This window comes from Bufo gargarizans, chromosome 6 (assembly GCF_014858855.1).
Source record: "Bufo gargarizans isolate SCDJY-AF-19 chromosome 6, ASM1485885v1, whole genome shotgun sequence".
NCBI classification, from domain to species: domain Eukaryota; kingdom Metazoa; phylum Chordata; class Amphibia; order Anura; family Bufonidae; genus Bufo; species Bufo gargarizans.
Genome location: NC_058085.1, coordinates 378852365 through 378877548, shown reverse-complemented (window position 1 = coordinate 378877548; position 25184 = coordinate 378852365). Strand labels below are relative to the sequence as shown.

The following is a 25184-nucleotide window of genomic DNA, read 5'->3' as shown; positions in this document are numbered from 1 at the left end:
CTGAGGTCCATCAGAAGGAGGAGGGGAGAACTGCGGTGCCTCAGTGAGGAGAGATCCACCTGAGGTCCATCAGAAGGAGGAGGGGAGAACTGCGGTGCCTCAGTGAGGAGAGATCCACCTGAGGTCCATCAGAAGGAGGAGGGGAGAACTGCGGTGCCTCAGTGAGGAGAGATCCACCTGAGGTCCATCAGAAGGAGGAGGGGAGAACTGCGGTGCCTCAGTGAGGAGAGATCCACCTGAGGTCCATCAGAAGGAGGAGGGGAGAACTGCGGTGCCTCAGTGAGGAGAGATCCACCTGAGGTCCATCAGAAGGAGGAGGGGAGAACTGCGGTGCCTCAGTGAGGAGAGATCCACCTGAGGTCCGTCAGAAGGAGGAGGGGAGAACTGCGGTGCCTCAGTGAGGAGAGATCCACCTGAGGTCCGTCAGAAGGAGGGGAGAACTGCGGTGCCTCAGTGAGGAGAGATCCACCTGAGGTCCATCAGAAGGAGGAGGGGAGAACTGCGGTGCCTCAGTGAGGAGAGATCCACCTGAGGTCCATCAGAAGGAGGAGGGGAGAACTGCGGTGCCTCAGTGAGGAGAGATCCACCTGAGGTCCATCAGAAGGAGGAGGGGAGAACTGCGGTGCCTCAGTGAGGAGAGATCCACCTGAGGTCCATCAGAAGGAGGAGGGGAGAACTGCGGTGCCTCAGTGAGGAGAGATCCACCTGAGGTCCATCAGAAGGAGGAGGGGAGAACTGCGGTGCCTCAGTGAGGAGAGATCCACCTGAGGTCCATCAGAAGGAGGAGGGGAGAACTGCGGTGCCTCAGTGAGGAGAGATCCACCTGAGGTCCATCAGAAGGAGGAGATGATATGAGCACAACATTTTATTAAATAATTATTATTCTCCTATAGACCCCAGAAGGAGGAGGAGGAGGAGGAGGAGGAGGAGGAGGAGGAGGAGATGGAGTAGGAGGAGGAGGAGGAGGAGGAGATGGAGTAGGAGGAGGAGGAGGAGGAGATGGAGGAGGAGGAGGAGATGGAGGAGGAGATGGAGGAGGAGGAGGAGGAGATGGAGGAGGAGGAGATGGAGTAGGAGGAGGAGATGGAGTAGGAGGAGGAGGAGATGGAGGAGAAGGAGGAGGAGATGGAGGAGGAGATGGAGGAGAAGGAGGAGGAGGAGATGGAGGAGGAGGAGGAGATGGAGGAGGCCTGTCATATATTTGCACAATTTTATTTTCTACACATTGGAAGTGGGGGATTCAGTGGATAAGCGCACCCTTTAACTGCCATAGCTTCTAGTTGAGACCCTCCCTATTGAATGTATTAGCCTATATGATTTATCACTAGTGTAATATCTAAACACCTGAAGACCTCCCCCCCCCCCCCCCCACAATTCTCAGTACAGGTGGCAGATCTCCTAAAAGGTAAGTGGGCATCACCAGGACACCAGTGCCCAGCCCGGCCGTTTATAGCCACTGATCAGATGAAATGGTTTAAAAGGGGTGTAATACTGTAATAATGAGGCATATTACCTGCTATAATAAGGGCGTTGTGTGTCTATAAATGTGCTGTATGACACTATTTATCTGGGGACTGTGTGGCATTACATATGTGGGCACTGTATGGGATCATTTATATGGGCACTGTATCGGTTTATTTATATGGGCACTATGTTGGATTATTTATATGGACATTGTTTAGGATTATTTATCCGGACACAGTGTAGTATTATTTATCTGGGCACTGTGAAGTTTTTTTTACTAGGGCACTGTATGGGACCATTTATCTGGGCACTGTATGGCATTATGTAACCAGGCAGTGTGCAGTATTATTTATCTGAGCACTATATGGCATTATCTATCTGGATGCTGTGGCATTACTTATTCAGACACTGTATGGGATTATTACTTGACAATGTATGGTGGTATTTTCTGGGCACTAAATGGGATTTTTTACCTGGGCACTGTGTGGCATTATCTGAAATTGTTGACACATTAATTATCTAGGGGATGCGTGGGATTATCTGGGCAATGTGTAGAATTATTTATCTGGACTCTGTATGAGATTATCTGGACCTTGTGTGGCTTTATTTAGCTGAGCACTGTATGGGATTATCTGGGCAGTCTATGGGATTATTTATCTGGGCACTGTGTAGGATAATTTATCTGGGCACTGTGTAGGATAATTTATCTGGGCACTGTGTAGGATAATTTATCTGGGCACTGTGTAGGATAATTTATCTGGGCACTGTGTAGGATAATTTATCTGGGTACTGTGTAGGATAATTTATCTGGGCACTGTGTAGGATAATTTATCTGGGCACTGTGTAGGATAATTTATCTGGGCACTGTGTAGGATAATTTATCTGGGCACTGTGTAGGATAATTTATCTGGGCACTGTGTAGGATAATTTATCTGGGCACTGTGTAGGATAATTTATCTGGGCACTGTGTAGGATAATTTATCTGGGCACTGTGTAGGATAATTTATCTGGGTACTTTGTGGCAGAGCATTGTAATAATATGTTTTGGCCTTGGTATGGCACTATTTATCTGGGCACAGCAGGTCATGATATGAGTGCTGTAAACGTCTCTTTCGGACTCTGTATAGCTGTAGTATACTTGATATGTCATAGGATGCTTTGGGCACTGTTATCTGGACACTACATAGAACTATCTGGGTAATGGACTTATAATTTGTATCCTTTTTTTCTAAAGTAAATGATACAATATATAGTCAAACTCTTGGAACCCCCCCCCCTCTTCTTTTGCCTCCCCGGCTTTTGCTGTCCATCCTTGACAGATCCTTTCCAGATTCCCCAATGGTGACTCTTAGACGCAAGAGTTAGGGGCCTACGTAGAATTATCTTTCGCGGGTCCAGGAAAGCTGGTGAACCCCTCTGTGATAGACGTATTAGGGGCTACAAGGGTCACTCAGCTTTCCTGGAAACAGATACAACTAAGATAGACTGACAGAAGGGAAAGTTCTCAAGGACATGGTGGTGGTTTCCTGGAATGTATACTACGCGTAAAATGTGGTCTGGTCAGGAAAGTGGAGCAGAGGATTTGGGGTCACACCCCAGGATTTCTGTCTCCTCCTGAACACACGCTGTTATAATTGAGCAATATTGGGCAACCGAGCTGCATATTACTAGAGTGCGGTTTCAGAATGACCCAATGATGATGATTTCCAGATGACGGAGATCATCCTACGACTGCAGTTTCCTCCTTTCCTGGAAGATGCCCCCAATACAGTCCAATATGGCCACCAAGTTCTCAACAATCATCTGGAATCATGTCATCTACTTGTTTGTCCAAAGCTGACCATTGCCAAGGTCAGGCATGCAATGTTTCTCTATGGTCACGTTCTGGTCCTGGCCCTCAGGGTCGTCCATTACCTCCAGTCTAGTCCTGTCCACGTCTCTCAGCATCTTGTTGCGTCCTCGGTTCGTTGTCATCAGCGTCTCGTATGGATAAATCTAGGATGAACCAAGCAGAAGGGTAAGTGCGAGATGTACGGATGGAGGGAAAGACCACCTGTGCCAACGAGCATCAAAGACCAAGATCTGGGGTGCAGCGTTACCCACGACCTCCAGAGGGCGGTATAAGTGAATGCAAATCATGGGCGAGTCCCCATTATACTACACAACGTGGGCAGGTGTGACTATAGGTTTGTTACGTTCTGCTGGGTGACCCCCAAAGTGAACATTTTAGAACCAAACCCTACCTGCCCCTATAGCGAAGCCCACATTGTCCATTACCCAAAGAACTCAAGCAAAGAGAATGATCCTCCACCAAGAAGTAGTGCCCCCCAGCATGGACCCACCATTGGGCAGCGCTGTTACATGCACACTTGCCTTAGGCTCCAACATGTTAGGCATTGACAATCCCCTATCCATTCTCATGACGGGAACATGGCCATCTGGTAGTGACTATGTGGAAAAACATTTAGAGAAGCACTAGTTACACAGAAAGCAGGGAGGGAACCCTAGCACACCTAGCACACGAGATCCAGGAGACGTTACACATGCAGCGGACAGGACACAGGGGTGTTAGGCGGCAGGGAGAAGACCTTACACCTTCTATTATGGGGCCCATTTTGAAGCATTTTCTTCCATTGCTCTTCACACTGCCACATAGTGGTGAAGGTGGAGAACTGCATCAAGTCATTGACAGTCCGCACAGTCCGGGCGCTGAAATGTCCCCGAATCTGTCCTCATGTAGAGAACCGGATCAGTGCGCAGGACAAGGCAAGGTGAAGAGCAACATCTCACTGCAGGGGTTAATAACACGCTAATGCTGTGCTATATACCACGGGGCAGGGAGACCGGACTCCTGCACTGCAGTGTAATATACCACGGGGCAAGGAGACCGGACTCCTGCACTGCAGTGTAATATACCATGGGACAGGGAGACTGGACTCCTGCACTGCAGTGTAATATACCACGAGGCAGGGAGACTGGACTCCTGCACTGCAGTGTAATATACCACGGGGCAGGGAGACTGGACTCCTGCACTGCAGTGTAATATACCACGGGGCAGGGAGACTGGACTCCTGCACTACAGTGTAATATACCACGGGGCAGGGAGACTGGACTCCTGCACTGCAGTGTAATATACCACGGGGCACGGAGACTGGACTCCTGCACTGCAGTGTAATATACCACGGGGCAGGGAGACCGGACTCCTGCACTGCAGTGTAATATACCACGGGGCAGGGAGACTGGACTCCTGCACTGCAGTGTAATATACCACGGGGCAGGGAGACTGGACTCCTGCACTGCAGTGTAATATACCACGGGGCAGGGAGACTGGACTCCTGCACTGCAGTGTAATATACAACGGGGCAGGGAGACTGGACTCCTGCACTGCAGTGTAATATACCACGGGACAGGGAGACTGGACTCCTGCACTGCAGTGTAATATGCCACGGGGCAGGGAGACTGGACTCCTGCACTGCAGTGTAATATACCACGGGACAGGGAGACTGGACTCCTGCACTGCAGTGTAATATACCACGGGACAGGGAGACTGGACTCCTGCACTGCAGTGTAATATACCACGGGGCAGGGAGACTGGACTCCTGCACTGCAGTGTAATATACCACGGGACAGGGAGACTGGACTCCTGCACTGCAGTGTAATATACCACGGGACAGGGAGACTGGACTCCTGCACTGCAGTGTAATATACCACGGGGCAGGGAGACTGGACTCCTGCACTGCAGTGTAATATACCACGGGACAGGGAGACTGGACTCCTGCACTGCAGTGTAATATACCACGGGGCTGAGAGACTGGACTCCTGCACTGCAGTGTAATATACCACGGGGCAGGGAGACCGGACTCCAGCACTGCAGTGTAATATACCACGGGGCAGGGAGACTGGACTCCTGCACTGCAGTGTAATATACCACGAGACAGGGAGACCGGACTCCTGCACTGCAGTGTAATATACCACGGGACAGGGAGACTGGACTCCTGCACTGCAGTGTGATATACCACGGGGCAGGGAGACTGGACTCCTGCACTGCAGTGTAATATACCACGGGACAGGGAGACTGGACTCCTGCACTGCAGTGTAATATACCACGGGGCAGGGAGACTGGACTCCTGCACTGCAGTGTAATATACCACGAGACAGGGAGACCGGACTCCTGCACTGCAGTGTAATATACCACGAGACAGGGAGACCGGACTCCTGCACTGCAGTGTAATATACCACGAGACAGGGAGACCGGACTCCTGCACTGCAGTGTAATATACCATGGGCATCCATCACCAAAGAGGTTATACCGATATGTGTATCCATCAGCACACAGTAACATCCTGTGAAGACAACTGTACACACAATACTCCAGCACACACAATGCTCCAACACACACACACACACACAATACTCCAACACACACACACACAATACTCCAGCACACACACACAATACTCCAGCACACACACACACAATACTCCAACACACACACACACAATACTCCAACACACACACACACAATACTCCAGCACACACACACACAATACTCCAGCACACACACACAATACTCCAGCACACACACACACAATACTCCAGCACACACACACAATACTCCAGCACACACACACACAATACTCCAGCACACACAATGCTCCAACACACACACACACACAATACTCCAGCACACACACACACACACACACACACAATACTCCAACACACACACACACACACACACACACACAATACTCCAACACACACACACACACACACAATACTCCAGCACACACACACAATACTCCAGCACACACACACACAATACTCCAACACACACACACACAATACTCCAGCACACACACACAATACTCCAGCACACACACACACAATACTCCAGCACACACACACAATACTCCAACACACCAGCACAATGGTAACATTATAATAATATCATAAAAGAGAGAACACAGAATGCATGGGCTTCTAACTGCACACATGTGGCTGACAATACCACCTCCTACCACAGGGGGGAGTGTGGAGCAGGGGACCCCCAGGACACCTACCTGATAATCTGCAAGGAAAGAAAACACAGGGCAGAGGTTAGTCTAGGGCGAGGGGTCACAGATTACAATACATCTGCCATCAGACTCTGATACGAGCCGCTCACCTCGCACTCCGCCACTGAAGTCTCCGTAACTGTCGTACTGGGCGAAATCCGTGGACACCGGCTGCAAGGGAAAATACAACTGTCACTGGAAGCGGCGGCTGCACAGATCTCATAGGGCCCCATAACAAAGCTTAGTATTGGCCCCTTGCACCTAGTGTCCCACTGTACGGGTGTCAATCACCCCCCAGCGCAACGCCCCAGATTTCTGACAAATTTATGTTTTTTTTAATCAATGGAAAAAATTTTATTAAACAAATTCTCATTTAAAAAAAGTTGTGTTTGGCCTCACTAACTTTATCTGACTTTTATACTGCTTCAAATACCGTATATGACGCTCATTCTGAGCCCCATTATTCTCAATGTAAATAGGGCAAAAATACATTGATAAATCTCCTGCTTCTTTCCTATTACAAGGCTGCCCGCAGCCACCACTAGGGGGAGCTCTGAATAGGAATTATTGCAACTAACATGGGAGCTGTAGTTCCTCTTTGCATTGAGCTCCCCCTAGTGGCGGCTGTGTGAAAATGCAAAGTTTTCACATGGGGAAGAGAAGAGCCAGTTCCGTGTGTGGGGCCCCCCTCCCCTGGGCCCCATAGCAGCTGCCTGGTCTGCCTCTATTGCAAGTATGCCACTGCCCGGAAGGATGAGTACCCTCGTCCAAGGAGTACTGGATGTTCAGTCCAAATGTAGCTTTACAAGATATGGCTACAAGAATTTAAAGGGATGCTCCACGTGGATGGCCGGACTCCACCCGATACCCGAGAGGACACATCTATACAAATCCAGCCATAAATGGGTCTTTTTTTCCTTTGGTGTAGTGGCGTCGCTAGAGGGGGGCGAGGGGGGGCAATTGCCCCCCCTATGTTGTTCCTTGCCCCCCCGGGTGCCCCCCCGCTGATTCCCCTGAGTGAATACTAATGAGCGCTTCCATTATGGAAGCGCTCATTAGTACCGAAGAACCAGGAAGTGGTGAACGCTCTGTACTCACCACTTCCTGGTCCTCGGCTGTCGGCTGTGCAGGGCTGCGCACAGCGTAAGGTCGCTCTGTGACCTCACGCTGTGCGCGCCAGTTTAGAGCACAGTCGACTGAGGAGGGAGAAAATGGCAGGCGGCGTCCGTCCAGGAGCAGGAGAGGTAAGTGTTTTTTTATTTTATTTTATAAAAAATGTGGCTGCTGGGGGCATTATGGGGGCTAATAGGAGGCATATGGGGCTAATAGGAGGCATATGGGGGCATTTAGACGCACAGGGGGCTAATTGGAGGCATATTTGGGGGCTAATTGGAAGCATATTTGGGGGCTAATTGGAGGCATATGGGGGCATTTGGAGGCATATTTGGGGGCTAATTGGAGGCATATTTGGGGGCTAATTGGAGGCATATGGGGGCATTTGGAGGCATATTTGGGGGCTAATTGGAGGCATATTTGGGGGCTAATAGGAGGCATATTTGGGGGCTAAAAGGAGGCATATGGGGGCTAATAGGAGGCATATGGGGGCTAATAGGAGGCATATGGGGGCTAATTGGAGGCATATGGGGGCTAATTGGAGGCATATGGGGTCTATGGGGCTAATTGGAGGCATATGGGGGCTAATTGGAGGCATATAGGGGCTAATTGGAGGCATATAGGGGCTAATTGGGGGCTAATAGGAGGCATATGGGGGCTAATTGGGGGCTAATTGGAGGCATATGGGGGCTAATTGGAGGCATATGGGGTCTATGGGGCTAATTGGAGGCATATGGGGGTTAATTGGAGGCATATGGGGGCTAATATGAGGCATATGGGGGCTAATATGAGGCATATGGGGGCTAATTGGAGGCATATAGGGGCTAATTGGGGGCTAATAGGAGGCATATGGGGGCTAATTGGGGGCTAATTGGAGGCATATGGGGGCTAATTGGAGCCATATGGGGGCTAATTGGAGGCATATGGGGTCTATGGGGCTAATTGGAGGCATATGGGGTTAATTGGAGGCATATGGGGGCTAATTGGGGGCTAATAGGAGGCATATGGGGGCTAATAGGAGGCATATGGGGGCTAATAGGAGGCATATGGGGGCTAATAGGAGGCATATGGGGGCTAATAGGAGGCATATGGGGGCTAATAAGAGGCATAATGGGGGCTAATTAGAGGCATAATGTGGGCTAATGAGGCATAATGGGGCTAATATGAAGAATAATGGGGGCTAATGAGGCATAAGGGCTGATATGGGGGCTAATGAGAGGCATAATGAGGGCTAATGAGAGGCATAATGTGTCATCCACAGATGCCCCCATAACAGTGTGTCTTCCACAGATCCACCATAACAGTGCGCCTGTGCACTGACGAGAGACAGAAAGAAGGGGAAAGAATCCGTGGAAGCAAGCAGAGGAGGCACTGCAGACGACTGAATAGCTTCTTTTGTAAGTAAATTGTTTTATTATAAATGTATCCCTGCATATCGCAACTCTCTAGTATTTTGTAATCTTATTTCTATATACTTATTTTGTTTTTGCCCCCCCCATTTTTGACTGTGGTATCTTTGTGCCCCCCCTATATATTGTTCCTAGAGTCGCCACTGCTTTGGTGGAATTTCCCTTTAAATGAATGAACGGTGGCAGTGCGAGGGACACCCCCTCCTCCCCCCAGAGGTGACATTTCCAGGTCTCCCCATGAGAAGAATCAATTCTGTGAATATTTCATCATCGTTCGGATACAACACAAGCGCTAATTAGAGGCTTGGAAAACAGCGGGAGGGGAATCTGGTGGAGCTGCGCCCCCTGGTGGCCAAAGAGGAAACTGTAGGAGAGTCCCATGTGTGCTTAACCATGCTCTGATCCCCTGTAGATCGTAAGCTCTTGTGTTTGATTCAGCCATACCCGATGGAGGCCATTCCTTCCATACCCCGGGAGCGAGGACGTCTTGGATGCATCAGAGCGAAGAGCTGAAGAAAACATCAACCAATCAGACAAAGACCTGAACTGAAATGATTCATACTGCTACAGCGCTGAGGCTTGAGGTACACTGTGCCTCACAACACTGCAGTACACTAAAGCTGGACACAGTGCCTCCAGACCTCCTCTGTGAAATACATGAGGTAGTCTGTGCCTCACACCTCTACTATACACTAAGGCTTGAGGTAGTCTGTGCCTCACACCTCTACTATACACTAAGGCTTGAGGTAGTCTGTGCCTCACACCTCTACTATACACTAAGGCTTGAGGTAGTCTGTGCCTCACACCTCTACTATACACTAAGGCTTGAGGTAGTCTGTGCCTCACACCTCTACTATACACTAAGGCTTGAGGTAGTCTGTGCCTCACATCTCTACTATACACTAATGCTTGAGGTAGTCTGTGCCTCACATCTCTACTATACACTTAGGCTTGAGGTAGTCTGTGCCTCACACCTCTACTATACACTAAGGCTTGAGGTAGTCTGTGCCTCACACCTCTACTATACACTAATGCTTGAGGTAGTCTGTGCCTCACACCTCTCCTATACACTAATGCTTCAGGTGGTCTGTGCCTCACACCTCTCCTATACACTAATGCTTCAGGTAGTCTGTGCCTCACACCTATACTATACACTAATGCTTGAGGTAGTCTGTGCCTCACACCTCTACTATACACTAATGCTTCAGGTAGTCTGTGCCTCACACCTCTCCTATACACTAAGGCTTGAGGTAGTCTGTGCCTCACACCTCTACTATACACTAAGGCTTGAGGTAGTCTGTGCCTCACACCTCTACTATACACTAAGGCTTGAGGTAGTCTGTGCCTCACACCTCTACTATACACTAAGGCTTGAGGTAGTCTGTGCCTCACATCTCTACTATACACTTAGGCTTGAGGTAGTCTGTGCCTCACACCTCTACTATACACTAAGGCTTGAGGTAGCCTGTGCCTCACACCTCTCCTATACACTAAGGCTTGAGGTAGCCTGTGCCTCACACCTCTCCTATACACTAAGGCTTGAGGTAGCCTGTGCCTCACACCTCTCCTATACACTAAGGCTTGAGGTAGCCTGTGCCTCACACCTCTCCTATACACTAAGGCTTGAGGTAGTCTGTGCCTCACACCTTTCCTATACACTAAGGCTTGAGGTAGTCTGTGCCTCACACCTCTCCTATACACTAAGGCTTGAGGTAGTCTGTGCCTCACACCTCTCCTATACTCCTATACACCATGTTTATACCTCCCACCTCCCTATGTCTTGAGGTATTGTCTGCCTCCTACCTCCCCTCTGCTCAGTATGTACTAACACAGGTAGGATGGATGAGGTTCCTTACAGGACAGGAGCGCGGAGTCGTATCTGCTGGCGGAGGGCGGCCGCTCCCGGCTCTCCTTCTCCTCTTTCAGGATTAGTTGTCCAAGACCCGAATTCAGCTAAAGAAAAACACAAGAAACTTGGATTCTGCATCTGATGCCATTTTAATATTTTACCAGTTCATAATCTCTGCTTACTGTCAGTGAATGGAAGAATCTGTTGTGTGGTAGTCCTGCTCCTGACCGGTGTATGCCAGTGGTCGCCATTCTGTGGCTCTCCAGCTTTTGATGGGAGTAGTAGTTTTATAACAGTGTAACAATAGCTGGAGGTTTGGGGTCATTGTCGTGGACAATTCTGTGGGCGCTAAACACAGCAGCAGGAAAATGCTCTGCCCTGAACTGACACACTGTAACGAACTGAGGCTGTATGACCGTGCTTTACTGACTTCAGACCAAACCGCTTATATAAAAGGTCACACGTTCAAGGGGCTGTAATGTAATGTTTTCTGAGGATTCCCCCTCAATACCTTCAGGAAACCTCCTCAGGGGTGGAGTCTGACACGGGGGGGAGGGGCCCAAAAGGCAGGATTGTCATGTGGGGTGGTCTACATCCGACGGGTTGGTTCTCACCTTCATCAACTGTTCTTCCTGAAGTTGTCGTCGTCTCTGCAATTCCTCATCTTCCTCCTCCCGACCGCTGGATCTTCTTCTTGTGTCCCCTAAATGCAGGAAACTTAGTGATGACCTAATCACAACCAGATCCCAACAGATCATCTCCTAACTTACACCATTATAGTACGTTTATTAGATCTAAGGTCAAAGGTCCAGAAGTTACATGAAAGTATATACAAGACCATAGAAGTAACTGATCACAGTGATCACAGGGCTTAGTGATCTAGTGGTGGGACTGATCACAGTAATCACAGAGCTCAGTGATCTAGTGGTGGGACTGATCACAGTAATCACAGAGCTCAGTGATCTGGGGATGGGACTGATCACAGTGATCACAGGGCTCAGTGATCTGGGGATGGGACTGATCACAGTAATCACAGGGCTCAGTAATCTGGAGATGGGACTGATCACAGGGCTCAGTAATCTGGAGATGGGACTGATCACAGGGCTCAGTGATCTGGAGATGGGACTGATCACAGTAATTACAGGGCTCAGTAATCTGGAGATGGGACTGATCACAGGGCTCAGTAATCTGGAGATGGGACTGATCACAGGGCTCAGTGATCTGGAGATGGGACTGATCACAGTAATTACAGGGCTCAGTAATCTGGAGATGGGACTGATCACAGGGCTCAGTAATCTGGAGATGGGACTGATCACAGGGCTCAGTGATCTGGAGATGGGACTGATCACAGTAATTACAGGGCTCAGTAATCTGGAGATGGGACTGATCACAGGGCTCAGTAATCTGGAGATGGGACTGATCACAGGGCTCAGTGATCTGGAGATGGGACTGATCACAGTAATTACAGGGCTCAGTAATCTGGAGATGGGACTGATCACAGGGCTCAGTAATCTGGAGATGGGACTGATCACAGGGCTCAGTGATCTGGAGATGGGACTGATCACAGTAATTACAGGGCTCAGTAATCTGGAGATGGGACTGATCACAGGGCTCAGTAATCTGGAGATGGGACTGATCACGGTAATCACAGGGCTCAGTAATCTGGAGATGGGACTGATCACAGGGCTCAGTGATCTGGAGATGGGACTGATCACAGTAATTACAGGGCTCAGTAATCTGGAGATGGGACTGATCACAGTAATCACAGGGCTCAGTGATCTAGTGGTGGGACTGATCACAGTAATCACAGGGCTCAGTGATCTAGTGGTGGGACTGATCACAGTAATCACAGAGCTCAGTGATCTGGGGATGGGACTGATCACAGTAATCACAGGGCTCAGTGATCTGGGGATGGGACTGATCACAGTAATCACAGGGCTCAGTGATCTGGGATGGGACTGATCACAGTAATCACAGGGCTCAGTGATCTGGTGATGGGACTGATCACAGTAATCACAGGGCTCAGTGATCTGGGGATGGGACTGATCACAGTAATCACAGGGCTCAGTGATCTGGGGATGGGACTGATCACAGTAATCACAGGGCTCAGTGATCTGGGGATGGGACTGATCACAGTAATCACAGGGCTCAGTGATCTGGGGATGGGACTGATCACAGTAATCACAGGGCTCAGTGATCTGGTGATGGGACTGATCACAGTAATCACAGGGCTCAGTGATCTAGTGGTGGGACTGATCACAGTAATCACAGGGCTCAGTGATCTGGGGATGGGACTGATCACAGTAATCACAGGGCTCAGTGATCTGGTGATGGGACTGATCACAGTAATCACAGGGCTCAGTGATCTGGTGATGGGACTGATCACAGTAATCACAGGGCTCAGTGATATGGGGATGGGACTGATCACAGTAATCACAGGACTCAGTGATCTGGGGATGGGACTGATCACAGTAATCACAGGGCTCAGTGATCTAGAGATGGGACTGATCACAGTAATCACAGGGCTCAGTGATCTGGGGATGGGACTGATCACAGTAATCACAGGGCTCAGTGATCTAGAGATGGGACTGATCACAGTAATCACAGGGCTCAGTGATCTAGAGATGGGACTGATCACAGTAATCACAGGGCTCAGTGATCTGGGGATGGGACTGATCACAGTAATCACAGGGCTCAGTGATCTGGAGATGGGACTGATCACAGTAATCACAGGGCTCAGTGATCTGGGGATGGGACTGATCACAGTAATCACAGGGCTCAGTGATCTGGTGATGGGACTGATCACAGTAATCACAGGGCTCAGTGATCTAGAGATGGGACTGATCACAGTAATCACAGGGCTCAGTGATCTGGGGATGGGACTGATCACAGTAATCACAGGGCTCAGTGATCTGGTGATGGGACTGATCACAGTAATCACAGGGCTCAGTGATCTAGTGGTGGGACTGATCACAGTAATCACAGGGCTCAGTGATCTGGGGATGGGACTGATCACAGTAATCACAGGGCTCAGTGATCTGGAGATGGGACTGATCACAGTAATCACAGGGCTCAGTGATCTGGGGATGGGACTGATCACAGTAATCACAGGGCTCAGTGATCTGGAGATGGGACTGATCACAGTAATCACAGGGCTCAGTGATCTGGTGATGGAACTGATCACAGTAATCACAGGGCTCAGTGATCTGGAGATGGGACTGATCACAATAATCACAGGGCTCAGTGATCTGGTGATGAAACTGATAACATTGATTTTTATCTACATCAAATAACCATGAAGATGCTGGTGAAAAATGACGGTGCAATCTCAGAAGACACACTGAACAAGCAGGGAATGTTGGGAAATTTCAGCTCTGGAGCCAACAGACTAATGAATGCAGAAATGGAGCATAATACAGGCTGCACCTCGGTCCAAAGTGTTCTGAAAATTAAGCTAAATGATTTAATACTGAACTTTTTCTTATTTTTTCCCCAGACTTTATAAACATTTGCAAGATCAGTGCTTGCTGTCAGTGATGAGCTTTTTCTTGTTAATATCCAGAGACGCGTTGGGCTCTGGTCCCTGCTCGCACAGGTTTCAGCTGCATCCAATCCAATCCTCCATGAGAGACACAATGAGCAGCGCGTCTCCCTGGCGTGACAGATAGTTACAAGGTATCAATGAGGGTGAAATGTGTCCGTCTGAGGTTCTCAGTATTGTCCAGACTGACAGCAAGCAGTGATCCAGAAAATGGAGAGTAGTTGAAAGAAAGTCTATTAGAAAGTTCTAGAACTTCTCTGTAATCCCTCTAAAGCCTTAGCAAAATATTGTTTTCACCTACGATGGTAACATTAACAGGATGCCAGGTACTGGCAGCGGCACCAAACCTGCTCCACCAGCAGAATGACAGGAAACCATGTGGTGTTACACATCTGCACCATCTCACCATCCTCCACCTGATGGGACAGGAGCAGTCACAGGATCCACTCTCAGCTTCCCTACCTATAGCAGCAAGTGAGGGAGGACCGGGCCAATAGTCCGTCTCAATCTTTGGGACTTCGCCGGGCGCCGGAGCGTGGGCAGCTGGGAACTTGGAAGACTTGATGATATCCTCGGAGTTGTTGAACGCTGCCATGGCAGCTGCATCTAAATAGGATCAGGTTGTAACTTAGCTCTTTGGCTCAGTGAGTAAATGTGCCATGCAGGACCTAAACCGTCACCTGCTGCATCATGAGAAGGACCCCGTGCACCAAGACAGTGTGACTCCCCAACCCCAATATCTACACCAGCCCCCTGATCACTGAGCCCACCGAGCAGACAACACGGAGACCGCGAACAGACCTCCAGCCTGACAAAACACAGCCTAACCCTTCTCATCAGGAGGCAGAATTATAAAATAATACCGTACATAGGAGCAGTATTATAGTAGTTATATTCTTGTACATAGGAGCAGTATTATAGTAGTTATATTCTTGTACATAGGAGTCAGTATTATGGTAGTTATATTCTTGTACATAGGAGCAGTATTATAGTAGTTATATTCTTGTACATAGGAGCAGTATTATAGTAGTTATATTCTTGTACATAGGAGGCAGTATTATAGTAGTTATATTCTTGTACATAGGAGCAGTATTATAGTAGTTATATTCATGTACATAGGGGGCAGTATTATAGCAGTTATATTCTTGTACATAGGAGCAGTATTACAGTAGTTATATTCTTGTATATAGGAGGCAGTATTATAGTAGTTATATTCCTGTACATAGGAGGCAGTATTATAGCAGTTATATTCTTGTACATAGGAGCAGTATTATAGTAGTTATATTCATGTACATAGGGGGCAGTATTATAGCAGTTATATTCTTGTACATAGGAGCAGTATTATAGTAGTTATATTCCTGTACATAGGAGCAGTATTATAGTAGTTATATTCATGTACATAGGGGGCAGTATTATAGCAGTTATATTCTTGTACATAGGAGCAGTATTATAGTAGTTATATTCTTGTACATAGGAGCAGTATTATAGTAGTTATATTCTTGTACATAGGAGCAGTATTATAGTAGTTATATTCATGTACATAGGAGCAGTATTATAGTAGTTATATTATTGTACATAGGAGGCAGTATTATAGTAGTTATATTCTTGTACATAGGAGCAGTATTATAGCAGTTATATTCTTGTACATAGGAGCAGTATTATAGCAGTTATATTCTTGTACATAGGAGGCAGTATTATAGTAGTTATATTCTTGTACATAGGAGCAGTATTATAGTAGTTATATTCTTGTACATAGGAGCAGTATTATAGCAGTTATATTCTTGTATATAGATGTAAATTGTTCCTGCTGCTTCCATGTGTCAGTCAGAGTTTTGCATGGGTTAGCGTTTTCATATGAAGGATTGATTCTTAGATGCTTTACTATACAGTTCACCCCTCCTCCTGCAGGGATACATTGTTTCCATGTCATTGGTGACCTATATTATTGTCCATGTGTCATTTCTTATACTTGGGACGGGCTTGGCTGCATCTCACATTGTGAACATCCGATGCCTGCGCCAATCTGTTAATGCAAGGCTGATTTTTCAGAAACGCTGCACTTTCCTATAGATGGCTGTATATTATTGGATGAGGGGTCCGTCCAGCAAATCCTTGAGTTGTCTGAAACCAACCTTTGCTACTAATCTTCCGTTCACCAAGGCTGAGCCCAGAAGAGAATGGAGGATCTGGTGATGCAGCCGCTTACATCTCTCTCAGCTCCTCGTTACTAAGAACTAGAAAACTCATTCCCTTGAATCTGACTGTGGGAAAGCAGAGTGAAGGACAAAGTGCGCCATTACGGCTTCCACAGTCTCCACCCCGCTTTCCTACAGCCCCGAATAGCAAACCTGTCCACATCCAAAGTCATCCTCAGCGGCAGCTGCTGTAATACTGGTTATCACCCAACTTTCCCAGTAACAGATAAAGTCTAGAAACAGTTACTTTCATTAAAACATGATATTAAAGGGCTGCTCTAGTCTGACAGAGAAGTCCCCTCTGGACACTGCAGCGTCAGACCTCCCCAAAGACTGCGCTTCACTGGAGGTCACATCATGTCCTAGTGCACGGGGCCACCAAAATATACAGAGAGAGACCTGTGACACAGGAGCATGCGGCCGTTAGGCGAGAAGAAGCCCAGGAGGTTAAAGGGTTAATGCCGAGGTAGATAAAGGGGCAAGATGGAAGATCAAGCAAAAAGCAAAGTTAAGAGCATCTGATTGGAGTATTTATCATCGCTGTGTGTTCTCTGTGGTGTTACATAGGACTGCAGGTGACATCTAGTACATTATCTGTAGTCAGAGAGTTGTCACTGTGTTATCTGTATTGTTACATAGGACTGCAGGTGACATCTACTACATTATCTGTACTCATAGAGTAATCACTGTGTTATCTATGGTGTTACATAGGACTGCAGGTGACATCTAGTACATTATCTGTACTCAGAGAGTTGTCACTGTGTTATCTATGGTGTTACATAGGACTGCAGGTGACATCTAGTACATTATCTGTACTCAGAGAGTTGTCACTGTGTTATCTGTATTGTTACATAGGACTGCAGGTGACATCTACTACATTATCTATACTCATATCACTGTGTCATCTGTGGTGTTACATAGGACTGCAGGTGACATCTACTACGTTATCTGTACTCAGAGAGTTGTCACTGTGTCATCTGTGGTGTTACATAGGACTGCAGGTGACATCTACTACATTATCTATACTCATATCACTGTGTCATCTGTGGTGTTCCATAGGACTGCAGGTGACATCTACTACATTATCTATACTCATATCACTGTGTCATCTGTGGTGTTACATAGGACTGCAGGTGACATCTACTACATTATCTATACTCATATCACTGTGTCATCTGTGGTGTTACATAGGACTGCAGGTGACATCTACTACGTTATCTGTACTCAGAGTTATCACTGTGTCATCTGTGGTGTTACATAGGACTGCAGGTGACATCTACTACATTATCTAAGCTCTATATTTGTGTCAGGGTGTTGCAGCGCGCTCTGGTGGTGAGTGCTGGAAGTACAGCTGTGGCAGGAGGAGTTTGCATGGCAGCTAGTTGGACAGAGACAGTAAAGGTTCTGGGAGCAGGAGCCGAGGAGGTGCAGGGGCTGAGAAGCCGTTCGGGGTGGTCTCCCCGCGGTACTTACTGAGGGAATACGATGATGCGATGAGTGAATGCTCACATGTTAAGGATGGACACAACAAACCATAAAACAGAATAAGACAAGACAGTGTTACCAGGGATGACGGGGGCACACCACTATAACACACAGGTTTATGGGGGTCAGAACTCATTGCTGAGGTTCTGGGGACCTTTTAGGTGATTTGGGGCACGTCTGGGTGATTACATACCTGAGGTTACAGGCAACAGGAGAAAGTAAGAAATATACTAAAAGTTATCTGTAATGGGCAGAGTCCAGCGTAGTGCGTCCTGGTGGGGAGTGCTGGAGGTCCAGCTAGATCTAGGAGGGGTTTGTGACCTTGGCCTTCAGGTGGGTGGGGGGCTGGGACCACCAGGTTCAGATGAGAACTGACTATGATGTTGGGTCTATAACATGGCAGTGAAGACACTGGTGCAGAGAAGACACCTGGTACCACGTGTTCTGCTCTAGTCCGGTCAGTACTGTGGGTCAGTAATTGGCCATGCATGGTCCAAGCCAAGGTCACACAGCAGAAGACAGACGAGAGGCAGAGGGAACGTTACCGTGCTGCTTATAGATAGGAGGTTTCCGGTAAATGTTCAGTCCTTGATCTGCAGGAGGAAAATAAAATATAGATTAATTAATATCTGAAAATCGGAAGAGCCACAGAGAAGACGATGACGAAGGGCAGGGTCCTGTCCCAACCCGGAGAACCAACAGCCAATGAGAGAAGACGCCATAAACATATCATGAACGTATCGACATAGAAGACATGAAACAGATGGGAGGACATGACACCAACACGAGGGGACCCCCGAAGGACTCCAGGAACATCTGTGATGACTTCAAGATCCTCAGGCCAAACAAAAGTTCAAAGCATTCAGGTTTGTGATAATCTCACGGTACCCTACGGGGTCCTCTACACCCCTCCTATCTTTACACTGGGGTCACCACTGATGGCCTCTGTCCTATCAGCAGATGGAAATTAAACATGGCTGCCCTACAGGGGATGTCCATGCTGCCCTATGGGGTTAAACCTAGGAACCTGCGAGAATCTTCAGGGGCTGATAAAGAGGAGGTCTATGCACAAGGAGGGTGGTGGTCACTAGGAGGTTGGGTTGGCGAGCATGATGGTGCCTACACTGCAGATAGCAGAATGCATCCCCCAGTATTTAATTGATGACTAGTACGTGGTGGTGCTGGATGGTCCAGAGGCTAAGTGCTGTGATTTATGGCAGGAAAGAGCAGTGGCGTGCCTAGGGGGCGGTCCGCCCTGGGTGATGGTCCCTTAGCGGGGTGATAGAAGCAATGAGCGCTTCCATCAATACAGATAGAAGCGCTCATTGCTTTTCCCTTTATAAGATGCAGTGCATCATATAAAGGGAATACTAGTGAGCGCTTCCATAATGGAAGCGCTCACTAGTCTGCAGGAGGAGGAGGAGAGAAGCGCTGTGAGCGCTGTCCAGTACTCACCCTCCTCCTGCCTGCTCCTCTCAGGGTCCGCGCTGCTGTGTCCTGGCTGCCTGCAGGGTCAGGACGTACAGAGCGCACTCTGACCTGACGCTGCAGGAGGAGGAGGAGGAGAGAAGCGCTGTGAGTGCTGTCCAGTACTCACCCCTCCTCCTGCTCTCTCCTCTCAGGGTCCGCGCTGCTGTGTCCTGGCTGCCTGCAGGGTTAGGACGTACAGAGCGCACTCTGACCTGACGCTGCAGGAGGAGGAGGAGGAGAGAAGCGCTGTGAGCGCTGTCCAGTACTCACCCTCCTCCTGCTCGCTCTTCTCAGGGTCTGCGCTGCTGTGTCCTGGCTGCCTGCAGGGTTAGGACGTACAGAGCGCACTCTGACCTGACGCTGCAGGAGGAGGAGGAGGAGAGAAGCGCTGTGAGCGCTGTCCAGTACTCACCCTCCTCCTGCTCGCTCTTCTCAGGGTCCGCGCTGCTGTGTCCTGGCTGCCTGCAGGGTTAGGACGTACAGAGCACACTCTGACCTGACGCTGCAGGAGGAGGAGGAGGAGAGAAGCGCTGTGAGCGCTGTCCAGTACTCACCCTCCTCCTGCTCGCTCTTCTCAGGGTCCGCGCTGCTGTGTCCTGGCTGCCTGCAGGGTCAGAATGTACAGAGCGCACTCTGACCTGACGCTGCAGGAGGAGGAGGAGGAGGAGAGAAGCGCTGTGAGCGCCGTCCAGTACTCACCCTCCTCCTGCTCGCTCTTCTCAGGGTCCGCGCTGCTGTGTCCTGGCTGCCTGCAGGGTCAGAATGTACAGAGCGCACTCTGACCTGACGCTGCAGGAGGAGGAGGAGGAGAGAAGCGCTGTGAGTGCTGTCCAGTACTCACCCCTCCTCCTGCTCTCTCCTCTCAGGGTCCGCGCTGCTGTGTCCTGGCTGCCTGCAGGGTCAGAATGTACAGAGCGCACTCTGACCTGACGCTGCAGGAGGAGGAGGAGGAGAGAAGCGCTGTGAGCGCTGTCCAGTACTCACCCTCCTCCTGCTCGCTCTTCTCAGGGCCCGCGCTGCTGTGTCCTGGCTGCCTGCAGGGTCAGGACGTACAGAGCGCACTCTGACCTGACGCTGCAGGAGGAGGAGGAGGAGAGCAGCGCTGTGAGTGCTGTCCAGTACTCACCCTCCTCCTGCCTGCTCCTCTCAGGGCCCACGCTGCTGTGTCCTGGCTGCCTGCAGGGTCAGGACGTACAGAGCGCACTCTGACCTGACGCTGCAGGAGGAGGAGGAGAGAAGCGCTGTAAGCGCTGTCCAGTACTCACCCTCCTCCTGCCTGCTCCTCTCAGGGTCCGCGCTGCTGTGTCCTGGCTGCCTGCAGGGTCAGAACGTACAGAGCGCACTCTGACCTGATGCTGCAGGAGGAGGAGGAGAGAAGCGCTGTGAGCGCTGTCCAGTACTCACCCCTCCTCCTGCTCGCTCTTCTCAGGGTCCGCGCTGCTGTGTCCTGGCTGCCTGCAGGGTTAGGACGTACAGAGCGCACTCTGACCTGACGCTGCAGGAGGAGGAGGAGGAGAGAAGCGCTGTGAGCGCTGTCCAGTACTCACCCTCCTCCTGCTCGCTCTTCTCAGGGCCCGCGCTGCTGTGTCCTGGCTGCCTGCAGGGTCAGAATGTACAGAGCGCACTCTGACCTGACGCTGCAGGAGGAGGAGGAGGAGAGAAGCGCTGTGAGCGCTGTCCAGTACTCACCCCTCCTCCTGCTCTCTCCTCTCAGGGTCCGCGCTGCTGTGTCCTGGCTGCCTGCAGGGTCAGAACGTACAGAGCGCACTCTGACCTGACGCTGCAGGAGGAGGAGGAGGAGGAGGAGGAGAGAAGCGCTGTGAGCGCTGTCCAGTACTCACCCTCCTCCTGCCTGCTCCTCTCAGGGTCCGCGCTGCTGTGTCCTGGCTGCCTGCAGGGTCAGGACGTACAGAGCGCACTCTGACCTGACGCTGCAGGTGGTCAGGTGACTGGAGCACAAGCCCTGAGAAGAGAAGACGCCAGGACAGGGAGAGGGGCGGCAGGAGAGGTAAGTATTATTGTACAGTCTGATCTGAGGTCTGATATGGAGGTCTAATGGGGTCTGGAAAGGTCTAATGGGGGTCTGATCTGAGGTCTAAAACTGGTGTCTTATATGGGGTCTGACATAAAGGTCTAAAGGGGGTTTAGTTTGAGATGGGGGGGATCTCATTTAGGGTTTTATATGGGGTCTGATCTGAAAGGAAGGGGGGATTTTTCTGTACTAGCGAACAATATAAAGTTTTTTTTTTGTACTGGCGCACTATCTGTGTGGTAGCAGTATTTACACGGGGACTGTTTCTGCAGGATAACATTGGGGGCACAGCATTGGGGGTGGCAGGAAGGGGTGTTGAGAAGGTGGGAGGATGAAAAGTAGGAAAGTAAGATGTCAGTTTGTTAAACTCTGCAGAGACGAGGCGCGGCTGAAAGAAATCATCATGGTGGTCCGGACTGAATGGAGAAGAAGAGGAAAGAGAACGTCTACATCAGAGAGAAGAAGTCACTGGATGGAAGAGGCAGATATGGGGCTGTAGGACCCTGTAGGTTCTGTAGCGCTGTATGGAATGTTTTCCAAGTCTGTCTTTAAAGGGGTTGTCCGCTTTATTTATTTTTCGTATGAGCGCCGCCTTCTCTGCTCTGTTTACCGATCATCACTGCAAATGCTAAGGCGAGCGGGTTAACAGAGCAGAGAACGCGGCTCTCATGTAAGCGCTGCCCTCTCTTCAAACAGCTGGGGGCACAGAGGGCATTACTACTATGGAGGGGGCATAGACGGCATTACTAATGTGAAGGGGGCACAATGGGAATTTCTTCTATGGAGGGGGCACAGAGCCAGAGGGCATTACTACAATGAAGGGAGCACAGTGGGCATTATTATTGTGAAGGGGGCACAGTGAGCATTATTACTGTGAAGGGGGCATAGTGGGCATTATTACTGTGAAGGGGGCATAGTGGGCATTATTATTGTAAAGGGGGCACAGTGGGCATTATTACTGTGAAGGGGGCACAGTGGGCATTATTACTGTGAAGGGGGCATAGTGGGCATTATTACTGTGAAGGGGGCATAGTGGGCATTATTACTGTGAAGGGGGCATAGTGGGCACTATTACTGTGAAGGGGGCACAGTGGGCATTATTACTGTGAAGGGGGCATAGTGGGCATTATTACTGTGAAGGGGGCACAATGGAGATTTCTACTATGGAGGGGGCTCAGTGGGCATTATTACTGTGAAGGGGGCACAGTGGGCATTATTACTGTGAAGGGGCATAGTGGGCATTATTACTGTGAAGGGGGCATAGTGGGCATTATTACTGTGAAGGGGGCATAGTGGGCATAATTACTATGAAGGGGACACAATGGGTATTATTACTGTGAAAGGGGCACAATAGGGATTATTACTGTGACGGGGGCAAAAGGGGGCATAACTACTGTGAGAGGGCACAATTATTTTAAAGTATTGGGGGGGGGGGGGGGGCAGAGAAAGGACCCGCCCCTGGTGCCAAATACCCTAGGCATGCCACTGGGAAAGAGTATGTATCATTTACTGTAAACAGGGCTACAACACCTTACAGGGTGACACAGAGCCCCAAACCCCCTGCTTCACTTCAAGCAGCCATTCAGCTAAAATATTATATTCTGTCTGCCTAAAGCCACCACTAGAGGGAACTCAATACATACAGATTATACAGCAACCACTAGAGGGAGCTCACTACATACAGATTATACAGCCACCACTAGAGGGAGCTCACTACATACAGATTATACAGCTACCACTAGATGGAGCTCACAACATACAGATCATACAGCCACCACTAGAGGGAGCTCACTACATACAGATTATACAGTCACCACTAGAGGGACCTCTCTACATACAGATTATACAGTCACCACTAGAGGGACCTCTCTACATACAGATTATACAGCCACCACTAGAGGGAGCTCACTACATACAGATTATACAGTCACCACTAGAGGGAGCTCACTACATACAGATTATACAGCCACCACTAGAGGGAGCTCAATACTTACAGATTGTACAGCCACCACTAGAGGGAGCTCACTACATGCAGATTGTACAGCCACCACTAGAGGGAGGTCACTACATACAGATTATACAGTCACCACTAGAGGGAGCTCACTACATACAGATTGTACAGCCACCACTAGAGGGAGCTCACTACATGCAGATTGTACAGCCACCACTAGAGGTAGCTCTCTACATACAGATTATGCAGCCACCACTAGAGGGAGCTCACTACATACAGATTATACAGCCACCACTAGAGGAAGCTCACTACATACAGATTATACACACACACCACTAGAGGGAGCTCAATACATACAGATTATACGGCCACCACTAGAGGGAGCTCACTACATACAGATTATACAGCCACCACTAGAGGGAGCTCACTACATACAGATCATACAGCCACCACTAGAGGGAGCTCACTACATATAAATTATACAGCCATTACTAGGGGGAACTCACTACATACGGATTATACAGCCACCACTAGAGGGAGCTCACTACATACAGATTATACAGTCACCACTAGAGGGAGCTCACTACATACAGATTATACAGCCACCACTAGAGGAAGCTCACTACATACAGATTATACAGCCACCACTAGAGGGAGCTCACTGCATACAGATTATACAGCCACCACTAGAGGGAGCTCACTACATACAGATTATACAGCCACCACTAGAGAGCGCTCACTAGATTCAGATCATACAGTCACCACTAGAGGGAGCTCACTGCATACAGATTATACAGCCACCACTAGAGGGAGCTCACAACATACAGATTATACAGCCACCACCAGAGGGAGTTCACTACATACAGATTATACAGCCACCACTAGAGAGCGCTCACTACATACAGATTATACAGCCACCACTAGAGAGAGCTCACTACATACAGATTATACAGCCACCACTAGAGAGCGCTCACTAGATTCAGATCATACAGTCACCACTAGAGGGAGCTCACTGCATAAAAGTATGGCAAAGTTACTAAGCTCTTCCTGTGATCAGAGTGACACAGTAAAAGTGGTTATTTTCATAAGATTTTGGGGGTCATTTATTAATTCATTATATTTCTCTCATCCTGCAAATTGAAAAATCGTTTCATCGCAACTCCTCTCTACTAAGATGCCTGTGGACCCTCCTACTACACCTTTTTTGCTGTGGTTCATCTCCATATAGAAAATTAATCATCAAACCGTGAGTGGGACTATATCGGTCCAAATTTGAGCATAAGAGATTGCCTACTTTGCTTTGTGTCTTATTGTACCTAAGTCCATATCATCTGACCTATGCAGCTATCCAAAAGATACTCACCATATTTTTTGTGGGACTTATTTTTAACTAATAATTACTAAAAGTTAAGTTTTAAGTAGGATAATTACTCAGTGACACCCAGTTTATACTCCTACATTGTATATCTATTTTTCTACTGTGAATTCGTCATTTATTAAAACCTGCATGTAATGTATGTACACAGTGACTGCACCAGCAGAATAGTGAGTGCAGCTCTGGAGTATAATACAGGATGTAACTCAGGATCAGTACAGGATAAGTAATGTATGTACACAG

General features: G+C 48.9%; 1 protein-coding gene across 34 annotated transcripts in view; it reads right to left on the bottom strand.

The window, feature by feature from the left end:
* The window catches only part of ABLIM1 (actin binding LIM protein 1), a 241197-nt gene that overhangs the window by 1930 nt on the left and 214083 nt on the right, over window positions 1-25184 (bottom strand). For 18 of the 34 annotated variants that reach the window (XM_044296708.1, XM_044296719.1, XM_044296709.1 and 15 more), the window contains 9 exons: window positions 18659-18706; window positions 14896-15039; window positions 11507-11595; window positions 10873-10996; window positions 9488-9552; window positions 6632-6692; window positions 6528-6535; window positions 3838-3912; window positions 3379-3459 (listed from right to left, as the gene is read on the bottom strand). In XM_044296708.1, the coding sequence (XP_044152643.1) occupies window positions 3379-3459; window positions 3838-3912; window positions 6528-6535; window positions 6632-6692; window positions 9488-9552; window positions 10873-10996; window positions 11507-11595; window positions 14896-15039; window positions 18659-18706 (695 nt within the window). The remainder of the gene's footprint in view (window positions 1-3378; window positions 3460-3837; window positions 3913-6527; window positions 6536-6631; window positions 6693-9487; window positions 9553-10872; window positions 10997-11506; window positions 11596-14895; window positions 15040-18658; window positions 18707-25184) is intronic. The other 16 variants (XM_044296700.1, XM_044296703.1, XM_044296715.1 and 13 more) reach the window with 4 other exon arrangements.